At 49.9% G+C, this 14,311-nt stretch overlaps 1 protein-coding gene and 1 long non-coding RNA gene across 3 annotated transcripts in view; one reads left to right on the forward strand and one right to left on the reverse strand.

Annotated features, from left to right (window-relative positions):
- Nucleotides 1-14,311, forward strand: part of tnrc18 (trinucleotide repeat containing 18) — a 38,685-nt gene extending 24,374 nt beyond the window's left edge. Inside the window, exons 10-30 of the mRNA XM_024272786.2 lie at nt 1,049-1,454; nt 1,540-2,424; nt 2,491-2,636; nt 2,716-2,849; nt 2,955-3,062; nt 3,136-3,316; nt 3,404-3,713; nt 4,340-4,552; nt 6,157-6,318; nt 7,561-7,970; nt 8,060-8,182; nt 8,264-8,405; nt 8,482-8,599; nt 8,846-8,921; nt 9,003-9,111; nt 9,187-9,303; nt 9,570-9,716; nt 10,309-12,005; nt 12,089-12,325; nt 12,399-12,473; nt 13,006-14,311. Of these exons, the coding sequence (XP_024128554.1) occupies nt 1,049-1,454; nt 1,540-2,424; nt 2,491-2,636; nt 2,716-2,849; nt 2,955-3,062; nt 3,136-3,316; nt 3,404-3,713; nt 4,340-4,552; nt 6,157-6,318; nt 7,561-7,970; nt 8,060-8,182; nt 8,264-8,405; nt 8,482-8,599; nt 8,846-8,921; nt 9,003-9,111; nt 9,187-9,303; nt 9,570-9,716; nt 10,309-12,005; nt 12,089-12,325; nt 12,399-12,473; nt 13,006-13,212 (6,003 nt within the window). The 3' untranslated portion in view covers nt 13,213-14,311. The remainder of the gene's footprint in view (nt 1-1,048; nt 1,455-1,539; nt 2,425-2,490; nt 2,637-2,715; nt 2,850-2,954; nt 3,063-3,135; nt 3,317-3,403; nt 3,714-4,339; nt 4,553-6,156; nt 6,319-7,560; nt 7,971-8,059; nt 8,183-8,263; nt 8,406-8,481; nt 8,600-8,845; nt 8,922-9,002; nt 9,112-9,186; nt 9,304-9,569; nt 9,717-10,308; nt 12,006-12,088; nt 12,326-12,398; nt 12,474-13,005) is intronic.
- On the reverse strand, nt 6,011-7,566 carry LOC112146788. Of its 2 annotated transcripts, XR_002919315.2 has the most exons (3): nt 7,377-7,566; nt 7,242-7,303; nt 6,011-6,878 (listed from the first exon to the last, which is right to left on the reverse strand). It is a non-coding gene; the product is annotated as an uncharacterized LOC112146788 (long non-coding RNA). The 2 variants fall into 2 exon arrangements; XR_004948357.1 differs by having other exon boundaries at nt 7,242-7,566.

The raw sequence follows: 14,311 nt of genomic DNA on the forward strand, positions 1-14,311 counted from the left end.
AATACAAAATGAAAATAGACAAAATAAAGGTAGTGTCACAAAGGAGAGGTTGTGCTGATTAAAAAATACCAAATAAATGATACCAAATAAGCAAGCAGGTTGTCTTTAAAATTGAAAATACAGAGATAAATTCAAAAGTAGACAAAAACGAGGTTTTAGGCCCTAGGTTCCAGAAGGTTAAAGGGATATGAATATTTAAATGCAACTAATACAGTTTAATACATTAAAGTAGAGTTAGCTTCAGGCTAATTTAAGCTACAATTCACACTCGTATCTTTGCACCATCTGGGCATCAATGATCAAGACTTTAAAGCCCCATTCCAATCATCTGTTCATCTTTTGTAAAACCGCCCCTAGCGGTCTTTTAATTATGATTTTTTAAGCTAAGTTAAGCTAAGTTTTAAAAAAACTGTCATTTTTGGTACAGTTTCTGCAGAGCAGCAGGATTTCTTTAGAAATGTACCTTTGAGTTGTGACTTTTGCTGTGGAATAAGTCTGCCCATTTTCTCATCATTCATCTGTTTACGTGCTCTCTCGCTAACTCACAACCCCAACCTAACCTTACCAGGGTAACAAAAATGGTGAGAAATTTTAGTTATCCAGCCCAGTTTTGAGTCAGATTCCAGCTCAGTTAAGGAAATCAAAGACGTTCATGGATCTATTTGTCTGCAGTTGGATGCATCATAATGAGGTGGAGCACGGTGGTTGTAGCCCATCTATCTAGTAACTTTTATGTCAACCTTGCAAGCTTTTTCAAACATAATCTTTTCGTTTGTTCCTGATTCACAATTTGAATAAAAAATATTCAGAAATGCAATTTTAAGCTTAGTTTTTTTTTAAATGTCCTCAATAATGAGACAATGCTACAAGAACATGTTAAAAACTCAATTTTTTTTAGGAATAATCAATCCAGACAGCACTCGAGGTGACTTGTTCCATCATGCATGTTGAGTTTAGAAAGTGTAAATCAGCAGAGCAGCTCCAGCCTTTACACATGTGTGTGTGTGCGGGTTCATCTGTCAGAAACGTCTCCTCTGCTGCTCCGCAGGAGCGCCTAAAGGCCAGCGAGCGGCCAGTGCTGGAAGACAAGGCAGACAAGCGGAACAGTGACCCAAAAACCCGACCATCCTCCGTGTCCTCGCCGTCTCCCTCGCCAGTCCTGCACCCCCGCAGCAAACCGGCCCCTCCCTCCAGATCGCCGACCCCGTCCACGTCCTCCCTCACACCTCTGCCTAGGATACAGTCTCCTGCCTCCACCCTAAAGTCCGAGGAGGGAGGGCAGAGAGCTTTGGCTCACACTCCAAAGTCCCTGATCCACCCGAGTTCTCCGCGTTCCGCTTCGCCCCCTCCATCCTCACCACGGCAACCCAAACGGGAGGTGGTGGAGGTGGGACGTAGGGAGCAGAGAGAGCGGCAGAAGTCTGCTTCTGTTGCTTTTCCCGGCATTTACTCCGGTAAGTCCTTCTGTGGAATTCTGTTATTCAAATTGTAAGAGACGGTTCGTCTAACGTCTGTTTTTTTGCTGTTTTCTGATGTCAGAGATCCCACCAGGTTACCCTTATCAATCCATCACTGCCCCATACGGCTCTCCTTTTCAGTATCACATCCCAGCTCCTTCCAGAGGAACTCCTGAAGAGCGTTGCTCCTGCTCTCCTGCCTCAGCTGACGCTTCGCCACCGCCTCACTGCCACTCGAGGCTGCTGGGCACTGACATCAAGCCGCAGAAACTCGAGCTGTCGCCAGCGAGGCCTTTCCTCAAACAGGAGTCCTGTGACAGGCGGCCTGGAGGTGGCTCCTCCCCAGAGCCGCTCAGTCCCCCCCAGAGCCCAGTCCAGACCAGCCCGGATGCAGAAGACCGGCCAGCTCCAAAGCTCCACCCTCAACCTCGACCTCTGCATGCCCGCAGCCCCCCACTTCTGCAGAACGAGGAACTCGAGAAAGATCTGGCAGAAGACCAGGATGGCGTTCCAGTCAAGATGGAGGCGTCATCGTACGCCTGTCGAGGTGCTTACGACGCCCCTCCTCTACTCGTTGAAGCTGTGCCGCGACCCGAGATCAGAGAAGAACCGGACCAGGCGCTGTACCCTCCCACCATCACCGCCGAATCGGACGAGCAGGAGCGTCAACACCAGCCTGACGCCGCTGTGGGGAGGCTTAAGGAGACTGTCAGTGAATCTCCTGAACCCACGTCTCCACTCCTCAGTCCAGAGGATCCCATGGGAGGGATGCTGATGCTTCTGACAGCAAGTGAGATGGTCAGACCCAACACCCCTCCCGCTCCAACGCTGGTGTCGCAGCTGGAACTCCCTCCGGTGGATCCAGCCTGCGGCCGGGCCGGGCCTCTTGAGATGGTGGCTCTGGAGGGGATGGCCCTGCTCAGCCAGATGGCCCAACGAGAGATGGAGAACATCTGTCAGGAGAGAGGTGAGAGGTGTTCTCTAAAACTCTGAGGTTAGGTGTTGATTCCCCTAACGCTCCAAAACCCCACAGATTTGACTTTGGAGGGTCTGGACTCCCTGATTGAAGCCAGCAGACAAATCCTGCTGGAAGCCATCGAGCAGCAGTCCCACATCGACCTGCCCAGAACTCTGGACCCCAACAAGAAATACAGCTGGAGGCAGAGGAAGGAGGAGCCGGTGAGGAGAAGGACGAATGTCACAAATGCAGAACTGAAGCATTTGACTGATTCATCTACTGTGTCTGGCCTCCCTGCAGCTCTATGATAAAATGTCTGTGGACATGCTGGACGCCGTGGAAGTGGAATACCGCGTTCGCCTGGCTGAGCTTCAGAAGACGTATAAGGAAAAGCAGAGGGAGCTGAACAAGCTGCAGAGACGCAGGGACAAGCGGTTGGTGTTTCCAAACGCCTAACGTTTCAGCAGTGCTAACATGAATAAATCACTATGCTCTTGTCGTCCCACGCACGCTCACGAGTCTTTAATACTTTATGTCAGGGAGCGGCTGCAGCAGGAGGACGAGAGGAGGAGCCTGACAAGACGGGGCAGAGGTCGACCGAGGAAGAGGAAGCTCCTCGCTCCTAAACTGGACAGCAGAGCTGCAAAGTGAGTGTTCAGTTTGAAGTTGTGCTCCACGAAACACGGCTTTGATCTGCTAACTGGTTTGTGAATCACTCAGGGCGGGAAGGACGGTGCAATACTCGGAGGACTCTGAAACTGGGGAGGGCCAGAGGAAGAGGTTCCGCTTGTCCCGAGACGACGAGGAGATGGAGGCGGCTGGAGCCAAGGTTAAAAAGAAGAAGAAAAAGAAGAAGAAGAGCTGGGCCGACCAGGAGCCGTCTGCCAGTCACAGTCTGGAGGTGGGCGGCTCGGATGTGCGCTTGTTTGACAGTCTGAGTGGAATTCTGTGTCCTGAAACGTGGATGTGTTTTTGGTGACGTCTGCAGGCGCTGAAGGCGAGGCGGGGCCTCTTGTGCGAGCAGGAGCAGCTGGCCTCTGACCTGGACAGAGCCCTGTCGCTGTCCCAGCTGGGCTCCCTCGGCGGCGCGCCTCACAAACTTACCTCCAACACCAAATCAGAGAAGCGGAAGAGCAAGTCTGTGGGAGGCGCATTAAAGGAGCGCATCCACTCCTCGGGTATAGCAGGAAAACTCAAGGCGGCCGCTAAAGCTTCAGAGACGGCCCAGAGGTTAAAAGGTCAGAAGAAGATGTCTGTGTTCTCTCCTGTGAGATCAGAGCTCAGCAGCTGCTCCAACAGTGAGTACTTACAAAATCTGGTTTCTTTGTGTTGAACAGATGTTGCTCATGCATGTTGATATTTATTCTTTCCTAATTATTATTTTAAAGACCCACTCTGATGAAAATAGTGTGTTTGTCTGATGATGGATGACATTTTTAAAAATATGAATCATAAAATAGCTTATTTAAATATTTCTTTATTCAAATTGTTGGGACTTTGGAGCAGACAAAAAATTGCTGTTTGTAAAAGATTGTATTTGTAGAAAATACACTGAAACAGGGAGGGGGGGCAGGCTCGCTCCACACCAACAGTCCCACCTACTAATCAATGAATTTCTAATGAACTCCTGCCGTTCTGCAGATACTATGTCATAGAAAATGGTATAGGATTTTGATTTAGCATTTTTTTTGGCTAAAAATAGCATAATGATAATACAAATACAGAGAAAACTTTTGGATCAAAAGATGATTGGAGTGGGTCTTTAAAATGCTAAAAGTTATGACATCATTGTCTTTTCTCTGCGTTTAGGCAAACATGTTTTACTTAATCTCTGGCTCCCCAGAACAGCTTCTCTCAGGCTGATGAAGAGTAAAAACTGGGGTTTTTCCTTGACCTCATGAATGATTAAATCCCCTTTCTCCAGACTCAGATTCGGAGGAGCACGGCTCCGCTCGAGGAGGCTGGCCTCCTCTCTCAGGGGCGCGCTCCCACGCCAGCCTGACCAGGAAGAGGCGATCCGTGTCGCCGCCGACGTCGCTGCTGTCCAGCCAGAAGTCTGAGAAGAAGAAACACAAGCACTTGTCGCTGCTGCTGGAGGAGGCGGGCCTCAGCTCCTCTGACGATTCCTTCGACCAAGGTTACTGAAAAGCCTCTTTTTGTCAGACGACTCCGTCTGTGAGTCTCTAAGTTCTCAGACTCTTAGCTCAAAGATATCTCTACCTCTCCTGCTTCAGGTTCCTCCTCAAAGTTGCAATTGTTTTTGTTTGTTTTTTTTTTAAACTTTTTTATTGTTTGGTTGGATTTTGTAGCATTTGTAAAAAGTGATTTGTGAGATTTTTGCTTTTCTTCTGAAAGTTGTATTGAAGTTTTGGTATCACTAAGCTTTATTAAAGGTGCTGATCTGATTGGTACAGACTGGATAGTGCTGTGGTCCTTGTGTCTGCTTCATCTGTCTGTTTCTGTCCGTCTGTCCAGCTGCACATCCTGTAGAGCCTTCTCTTCGTCAAATATCCCTTTGATTTACTTCTTTTTCTTAAAAAACGGCAGTTATCTGACCTGATGGTGTGGTTTCTGATGCGAGGGCCCCAAACGCATCAAGAGAGAAAAGATTTCTGGGATATTTGGACAATAGAGCTCCTCCTGTGTGTCTACTAAACCTTCAAATAACCCTTCTCCCTGCTCTCTCAGACACCTTTGCTCTGTCCCCCCCACCTCTCAGCCCCTCCCCCCTCACCCATGATGCTTTGAGTGTCTCTCCGCCTGTTCCATGTGCTTGTGCTGGCTGCTACTGCGACATTACAGAAGCTTGGCAAGGACTAGCGCAGCCTTGAGCCGACGCGCCTCGCTTACGGCGACTCTCCGCCGTGGCCGAGGCGTTGCTTGAGCTAGACTGTGCTAAAGCCAGGCTATGCTAAGGCGAGGCTGCGCTCTCGCCGCTGCCCCGCCCTGCCCTGCCTGAGGCCACACCCCCTGTCACCTTCTCTGTAAGTAGGAAGTGCCCCTCCCACTTATTTTTATTTGTTTAATTATTTTTGTTACCCACTAACATGGATTATGCGTATAACATCCGCTTTTCTTTGAAGCAACTTCATGTCCCGTGATGGCTTGTAAAAGTTGCGTTGGAACAGAGGGTGTAACCGTGGTAACAAAGGGGGCCTCACAGGGCTGTCCTCTCGCCTCTGCTTGTAGCATCTATCTGCTGTCAGAATGGATTCACAGTACAAACCAAAGTATTCTGATTTTGATTTAAGCAAGCAAAAAAGTTTCAAACTAAAGTTGAGTGAAAGTGTGTCATGTACTGTGTATCCAGCCTTCCTGTTAACTCCTGTTCATCTAACTACCAGCTACACACCACTAACATGCAGTTTTCTGCCTTCTGTCAGAAACAAAAGCATCTTTTTGTGTCTAACTTTGTAACCCACGTGGTGTTGGAGGTTTCTCCTCGCAGCAGACGTCTGTGTGCGTCTGCGTGGCTCACATGCATGTTTGTCAAAGCTCAGCTCTTAGTGTGACGGCAGGCTGCAGTGGTTCTGGACGTCTCTCGCGGGTTAAGATGGGCGTGAGACTGCGTGGTTTCTTTAAGATCCCACTCGTTTTTTTTTTAGTCACTTCCTGGTTGTTGATCCTCTGCAGCTGCTAGAAGCAATAGGAATTGATTTGACCTTTGACCCCAGACGCATGCTTCTGCGATGTTTAGTCTCTCAGCTGACGTTTTTTTTTTTTTTTTTGTCTTCGGCGCAGAAATCTCAGACGATGAGGAAGAGGATGAGGATTTGGACGGCGGCTGCGAGGAGAGCGGGCTGGGCCTGCTCGCCAGGTTTGCAGCGAGCGCGCTCCCCGTCAGCTCTGGCCCCGGGAGCCTCCTCCCTGAGGGCAAACACTGCAGCAGGCAAAGCACTCTGGGTAAGTATAACTTGTTAGTCTAACAAAGAACCCTAAAAAGAGACTGGTTAAAGCAGTGTGTAGCATGCATGAATTAATATTATTCAGAAGTTGTCGGTTTGGGCTAGAAAGGTTCGACTCAGGGAGGACAGTGAATGCTTAAAAACAACAGACAAGGCTAAAGGTGAGTTGCTGATGCAAATGTATTTACAATATACAGTGAATTCAAAATTTACAACACATAGGAACAAAACACTTCAGTCCTGATGATGTTTTTTTTCTATTAGTTCGTAGAGAGAGTTGTGATGAGAAAGAGTCTGGGTACTCCAGTTACCGGAGATAAAAAAAGAAAGAAAAATGCACTCCGGATGAGTTGTTGTAGAGTGTGGGGGGTTAGTCCTACCGCACTGGTGGTAGGATGGTAGATTCCGGTCTAATATCGGGCTCCTTTTAGCTCGCCATCCACAGAGGTTTTATCCTCACTGTTTTCTGGGAGTGGTGGACTCCCCAGTCGATACTGCATCCAATGCTCTGGGTGAGCACTCCAAAATCTTCAGACACAACCAGTCAAGCGACCTGGCCTGTCAAAACAGCATTAATAAATTTACTATCCTCTCTTAATTCAAAAGAAAACATTCAATTACAAATCCTCAATTCATCTGATCAACATATGCATATGCAATTCATAAGAGAAAGTTAAAAAACATTTCCATAATTTCATCACGATTCATAGTTGTACAACTTCACTGTGAATAAATAGTTTCATTCATCTCAGTTCAATTCATTTAGTTCAATTCATGAGTACTCATATTTCACATTGAGAATCAACAAAAAATAGAAATAGTTTACAACCATTTTTACAACCATAACGTAAAAAAACAATTGACTTAAGCTGACGCCCGCGCCAGCTGCATCAATTAAAAAAAACAAACAAATTCACTCACCAGTTCACGCTTCACTAATCGCGCTGATTTAATTTTCCCGGCTTCCGGTGATGAACGCCAATCTAATAAAATGCCTTTCGTCAGTAAACCGGCACAACAGGATTAATATTTCGCGCCTGCAAGTCAAAAGCCTACCTGCTGCAGCGGTACACAGCCGAGCTTCCCCACGAATGCATCTCTCATTGGCGTTTTGACACGCCTTTCAAAGTGAAAGTGACACGTCACTGCAGTTACGCAGTGCAAGGGGAACCGGCAGATTTAAAGAGACAGCGCAGAATTTCAGCTGGGTTACAAGTGGTTCTGTTTGGTCATCTTTCAGGGTCATCAGAGTGCGAGTGGTCCGATTCGGGATCGGATCTCCGACTCCGGAAGTTCCCGTCTCTTCTGCATGGGAAGCGCTCAGCTCCCGAGCTCCCCCTCCTGCCCCCAGCCACCCGCCGCTCCGACCAGACCAGCCCCACCAAGCGAGACGAAGCTCTGTCGATCAAACGGAAGCCTTTACTGAAGCCCCGCCCCTCTCCACGGTCGCCGCAGAGTTTCAGCTTCGACCTCTCCAGCTTCGGTCTGGGCGACGATGCCGGTTGGAACCGCCGCCGCAGCGAACGGATCTTCCTCCACGATGCCACCACCTCTGCCATTCAGAGCTGTCAGGCTCCGCCTCTCACTCCAAAACCCGCCTCCAGGCTGAAGTCCACTCCGCCCAGCCGAGAGGGGAAGGAGTCGGGAAAAGTACGTCAATTTTTGTACTTCCTTCCTCCTTTGAACTCTGAATAACCGTCAGCTTCATCATCATCGCTTCACGTCTGTGTGCAAATTAGAAAAAGAAGTCGAAGGACTCTCCGCTGCCCATCAGCCCGTCCAGCCTGTGCAGTCCGGTCAGCGACGCTCCTCTGAGTCCGACCCACAAGAACCAAGCCAAGGCCAAACGCAAAGCCCGGGAGGTCTGTGTGAGGCTCAAACAGAACCAGAGCTTGTCACTCTGCTGTTTTTCTTCAACGCTCTGTTGAAACGTGTTTCTGCAGCCTTCCAGGGGCGCCGTGAGCCGGCTCATGGAGAGCATGGCGGCAGATGAAGACTTCGAGCCCAACCAGGACAGCAGCTTCAGCGAAGACGAGCTCCTCCCTCTGAGAAACAGCAGTTCATCAGAATCTTCTTCCACCCCCGGTCAGCATCCAGATACGTGCACCTGGACAATCTTTGACCCACAGCGGTCCGTTACTGACGAGCGTGTGTGTTTCAGCTGCAGTAAAGTGTGTTCTGGACAAAGACTCCCTCGTGGACGGACTGCGAGTGTTGATACCGATGGACGACCAGCTCCTGTATGCGGGACACGTGAACACCGTGCACTCCCCGGACATGTGAGTGGTCAGAACCGCTCCTCCGGGTCACATCTGGTCTGCCAGATGAAACATGGCTGTAAAAATTGTAAACGTAGCATTAGCTAGAGGTGAAAGGTGACTCATTCCTTAATTCCTTCCTCAATCCTGCTGCACATCAAAGACATTTTAAAATAAGAGCCTCAGTTGGTCTAAAGCTCTGGATACTGTCCAGAAAGCTGGTGGGGCCAAACCTTTGACCTTTTCTCCCACATTTCCTCCCTGCAGATACAGCGTGGTGGTGGAGGGCGAGAGGGGAAACCGACCACACATCTACTGCCTGGAGCAGCTGCTGCAGGAGGCTGTGAGCACGAACACAGCACCGTTTAGACTCTGAAGCTCGCTCATGTTGACATTTAAGAACTCCTCTTTTGTGTGCTCACAGATCATCGACGTGAAGCCTCCGTCTGTGCGTTATCTCCCAGAAGGCACCCGCATCGCCGCTTACTGGAGCCAGCAGTACCGCTGCCTTTACCCTGGGACTGTAGTGAACGGTGCGAGTCCTCCGCTGAAACCTTTACGGCCTCGAAAACATTTGCATTAACATTTGGTTTTGAACATCCACACAGGAAGTGCAGACATTGATGAGAACGACGACCTGATCACCGTGGAGTTTGACGACGGCGACACCGGCCGCATCCCGCTCTCCCACATCCGACTGCTGCCTCCAGATTACAAGATCCACTGTGAGCACACAAGCACATCAAGTCATGACACCTTTGCAGCTTCCTTTGCAGAATACCAACCATTTAACCCTTTAAATGCTGGAGTTTTAGTTCCAACTCTTCAGCCATTTACTTAATTAACCTAATTCCAACAGATAAAAGTTAGAACTTTTGCCTTTAACTCTAAAATCTTTTCTTTTCCAAAGTTCTGGTGTTTCTGGACTTGTACAGTGGCTTGTAGTACAATTATTTTCGTTCAACCAACTGATATTAAGTTTTTTGCCCAGGCGCTGAGCCGTCACCTGCGCTGCTTGTGGCGAGCTGCTCCAGACGGAGGGTCCGGAAATGCAGCAAAGAAGGCAAAGAGGCCAAAACGGAGGAGAGCGCGGCACGGATCAAAGGAAAACCAGGACGCAAACCTAAAAACAAAGCAGGTGAAGGTCGATACGGACTGTTGAAATGAACAGAAAATACCACAAAGTTTCACAATTTGACTTCATCCAATTTACTTCCCTTCTTGAACTGAACTCATTTTGAGTCCAGGTGAGCTTCTTCACCTGGACATTCTGAGGGAACAAACTCAATAACTCCATGATCCTAAAGCAGTTTTTTTTGTAGGTTTATTATAAACTTATTATCATAAAAGAGTTTGACTCATTTTTACAGGGAAAAAAAATCAAAGCTGTCAGCAGAAACGACTCTCATCAGACATCTCAGGTTTTTCCATCTGTTAGCTTTGAAATCCTTCTCTTAAATTTGGCTGAGTTGCCGTTTTGTTCCCGAGCCTGAAAAGCTGAGCTGTAACGGAAAGCTGCTGGCCTGATATGCTGAGGTCGGCAGCTTTTTTTTGGCTCTGTAAGCACTTCTTAAATGTAATGTTTTCCTGCTGATTTGTCTTCCCTGTTCTATGTGGGCCTGCAGCACATTCAGCATGAACCCATTTAAGCTGCACTTTGACTCAGAACAACAATGTTATGAAGATACTTTTGTGTTTTTACTCTTTTATGTATGTTTTTGAATCCTCAGACTCCTCTTTGGATCCAGACGATGATGACAAAGCGGATTCTCCTCCTTCTGCTCCACCTGCTGAGAGGCCTCAACCTGCAGCCAAAAGTGTTCAGGACCGGAGCTCCTCTGTCCAAAAAGGCGCTCAGGAGAAGCCCCGCCCCGCCTCCCGCCCCTCCATGGGGAGTCAGGTCAAAGCGGGAGGTAAGAGCGTCTCCAGCTCGCCTACAACCAGCCCCACGCTTTCCAACCCGCCGCAGAGAAAGAGCGTCTCAGGACCGTCTGCTCCTCCTAAACCGGGGCGCAGCCTCCCGCCGTCGCTCTACCCCTCCACGTACGGGAAGGTTCTGACTGTGGACCTGTACAGCGAACCCAACCTTAACTCCTACAACAACCAGCGCAGGGAGCGAGACGGCGCCGCCGGCAGCCCCACCACCAGCAGGCCAACCACCAGCAGACCCGCCTCCAGACCCAGCATGACCCCTGCACCCAAATCCAGCTCTGCCTCCACCAGACCCTCGTCTGGGTCTTCCACCAAAACCAAACCGTCCTCGGACCTTCACAGCGGGGCCAGACTGGGCCACAGCGCCGGGCTGCTCTCCAGGCTCTCAACAGAGTCCACTTCCTCTCTGACCCACAGGCCATCCTCGCTGTCCCCCACCTCTGCTCCCAAACCCAAACTGAAGGTCCCGTCAGACCAGATGTCCTCCAGAACCATCCCCAGACCCAAACCCGGGTCCGGACCGGCCGACCCGAGCTCGTTGAGGCGGAAGTCACTGTCTGCGGAGCCGCTGGTGAAGCTTGACCACGAAGGCGTCACGTCCCCGAAGACCAAGAAGACCAAAGCTCTGATGCTACTGGAAGGTCGGGATGTGAGGCGAGACCACACCTCCATCGCCACGGTGACGGGACCGAAGTTCCTGAAGGCGAAAATGACGCCTTCAGACCGGGAGAACAGCCTCCCCGAGAAGGAGTCCATCTACAAATCGTCGGGGGTCGCTAAGGACAAGGCGGAGAGCCGAAGCTCCCGAGGGCAGGAGCTGGAAGGGAGGGAGAAGAAAGCAAAGAAAGAGGAGAAGAAGGAGGGAATGAGGGAAGAGAGGAAGATGAAGGAGGAATCTCACAGCAGCAGCAGCTCCGAGTCGGAGGAGGAAGGAGAGAAGGAGAAAAGCAACAAGAAGAAATGCACTTCAAGCTGCTCCTCATCCTGCTCCGGTTCCTCCTCCTCCTCGTCCTCCTCCTCCTCTTCTTCATCGTCTTCATCCACAGATGACTCCTCCTGCAGTTCAGATGAAGAGAGGACTCCTACCCCCCCACCCACCCCCGTGCAGAGACCTCCAGCACCGGAGAAACTGAAAGAAGAGGCACAAGAGGAGGTGGAGGAGGTGAAAAAGGAAGTTGAAGTGAAAGTGGAGGAGGAGGAAGAGGAGGAGGAATTGTCTCAGTCGTCTGTGACATCTCCAGCTCCTGCATCTCCTGCTAAACCCGCCAAACCGGCCACCGGGAAGGGCTCCGGACAGAGGGGCCGTCCTCCCAAACCGAAGCCCAGCGGAGGAGAGGGGAAGGCGGGGAGACCCAAGCGCAGGGAGGGGGTGCACCTCCCCACCACCAAGGAGCTGGCCAAGCGGCAGCGGCTCCCCAGTGTGGAGAACAGGCCCAAAATCTCTGCGTTCCTTCCAGCCAGGCAGCTCTGGAAGTGGTTTGGAAAACCCACTCAGGTGAGAAGAAAACCGGAGGAGTGAGGAGCAAACGCACCTCCTTTCCCTCTGTGACCGCTCTGTCCTCCTCTGACGCTCTCCAGAGGCGCGGCATGAAGGGCAAGGCCAAGAAGCTCTTCTACAAGGCCATCGTGCGAGGCCGCGAGATGATCCGCATCGGGGACTGCGCCGTGTTCCTGTCCGCCGGGCGGCCTAACCTCCCCTTCATCGGCCGCATCCAGAGCATGTGGGAGTCCTGGGGGAGCAACATGGTGGTCCGGGTCAACTGGTTCTACCATCCAGAGGAGACCAACCCCGGCAAGAAGCTCACCGACAAAAAGGTACGAGCTGCGCTCGGCGTCTTTGTCAATAAAGTTTTTTAAGAACCAATAGAAACTCTGGTTTCCTCTGCAGAACTGGGATCAGATCTGCAGCCAGTCTCTACCAGCAGCTCTGCACTCCTCCATCCACAGGAAGGATTTCATGGAGGTGAGGATGAGGAGGACGCGTGAAGCCAAAAATAAACACAGCTTGTTAAGCTAAGATGACTTTCATCCATAATGCTGCATTCACACCGGACGCGATTCACACGTCAAATTTGCGTCTGCTGCCTCTCTTTTGACGCGCGACAAATTTACTGCTTGATGCCGTAAACCGTTGAAGAATCTTAGTCGTTGATGACAACATTGAAACTGGACGATGTTGAGAAAGGAGCTTGGGTTTATGTTTTAGAGCTCTACAGAGGCGCCAGAAAGTACAACACTGCACCCACATCACAACCGCAAGACCTCAGATCCGTCTGTACATTGGCTTAATATTGATACCTGTGCCTCCATGCACAAATTGGTTTGAATGCACTATTATAAAGCACAGTGGTGGAGGGATGATGGTCTGGGCTTAAAGACACTTAAACCAAAAGTTAAAGTAAAGAAATGGTCAATATGCTGTCATCATTGTCCTGTTTTAATAAATATAAACTGATCAGGTTCAGGTTTGAAGTCCAGTCTGTTCTGTCCCGCAGCGCGCCTTGTACCAGTCGTCCCACAGCGACGAGAACGACGTGCAGACCATCAGTCACAAATGTCTGGTGGCGAGCGTGGAGGAGTACGAGCAGATGAGCCACACCCGCCGCTACGCCGACAGCGAGGACCTCTACTACCTGGCCGGCACCTACGAACCCACGACCGGCATGATCTTCAACACGGATGGCGTTCCGGTCATCTGCTGAACAAAAAGACAGAAAAAAGAACTGCAAACTCTACGAGCTGCTGAAACCAAACGTAGACGAAGCCGCGGCTGAGACGGCGGCTCGGCTTCCTGTCAGACACTGGAGACACTACAGACAGTATTACGAGGAACGCGTCTCCTAAAACATTTGCACACTTTCAGCTGCGCTCGTTCACGTGTGCGAGCGCTTGGGTTTGACCTGTAAATACACCTGCACACATCAGACTCTGTACATACACCTGTAACGCAGTTATGTAGAGAGAAAGTGTTTTATTTTAATGTCGTAGATCCATGTCCTTTATGTTCATTTTTTAAAGAGATAAACAGTCAAGAAGCTTTAACGAACTGTGAATGAGGAGACGGGGACGCCCCGCCCCGGCCGGGCAGACGGACACTCCAGCGGTGTGATGTTGTGATGTTACCGTGGTGATGTTACAGTCGTGTAAATGTTTAGAGCAGCAGGAGCAACAGACGCAGGGAAAGAGACGCACAGAACGAAGACTATCCAACAGAAAGCACTTAAAAAGACACAACACTTGGAAAATATCTTCCTCCTATTTAACCCCGCCCCCTTTTGACAATCCCGACTCGGTTCGGATGACTTCCTCACGACTCAGGCTAAAGAGAGAAAGTGCTTTGTGCTGTCCAATCCATTTCTCATTTTCACCTTTGATTTATTTCTTAAAAAAATCCACCCTGAAGACACTATGAACGTGAGGAAAGCTGCTTTTGGCTCCGCCTTTGCACTCGTTTTTTTTTTTATCCACTCGCACAAAATGTGGTGGAAAGGCATTATGGGAAACACAATCATTTCGTCCATAGAAAGTAACCCCAAAGGGTGGATTTATTTTAAGTTTATTTTATAATCATGTTTTTTTTTTGCAAACTCTGCAGTAATCCTTTCATCCTCCCCGTTCTCTTTTCTTTCACCGCTCTGAATGTCTCTTCCGCTCATTTCTGTTCAGCTGCTTTACTTCGGCGTTTACACGAGTGCACTTTGAAATAAACCCCGCCCCCTCCAGAGGAGACTCCACCCCCCAGGCGTCCGCACCAAGACCTCCTCCGAGGTTTCCCACGTGCCTGAACTCTCGTTTCGGGTG

This window comes from Oryzias melastigma, linkage group LG8, assembly GCF_002922805.2.
Source record: "Oryzias melastigma strain HK-1 linkage group LG8, ASM292280v2, whole genome shotgun sequence".
Lineage (NCBI taxonomy): Eukaryota > Metazoa > Chordata > Actinopteri > Beloniformes > Adrianichthyidae > Oryzias > Oryzias melastigma.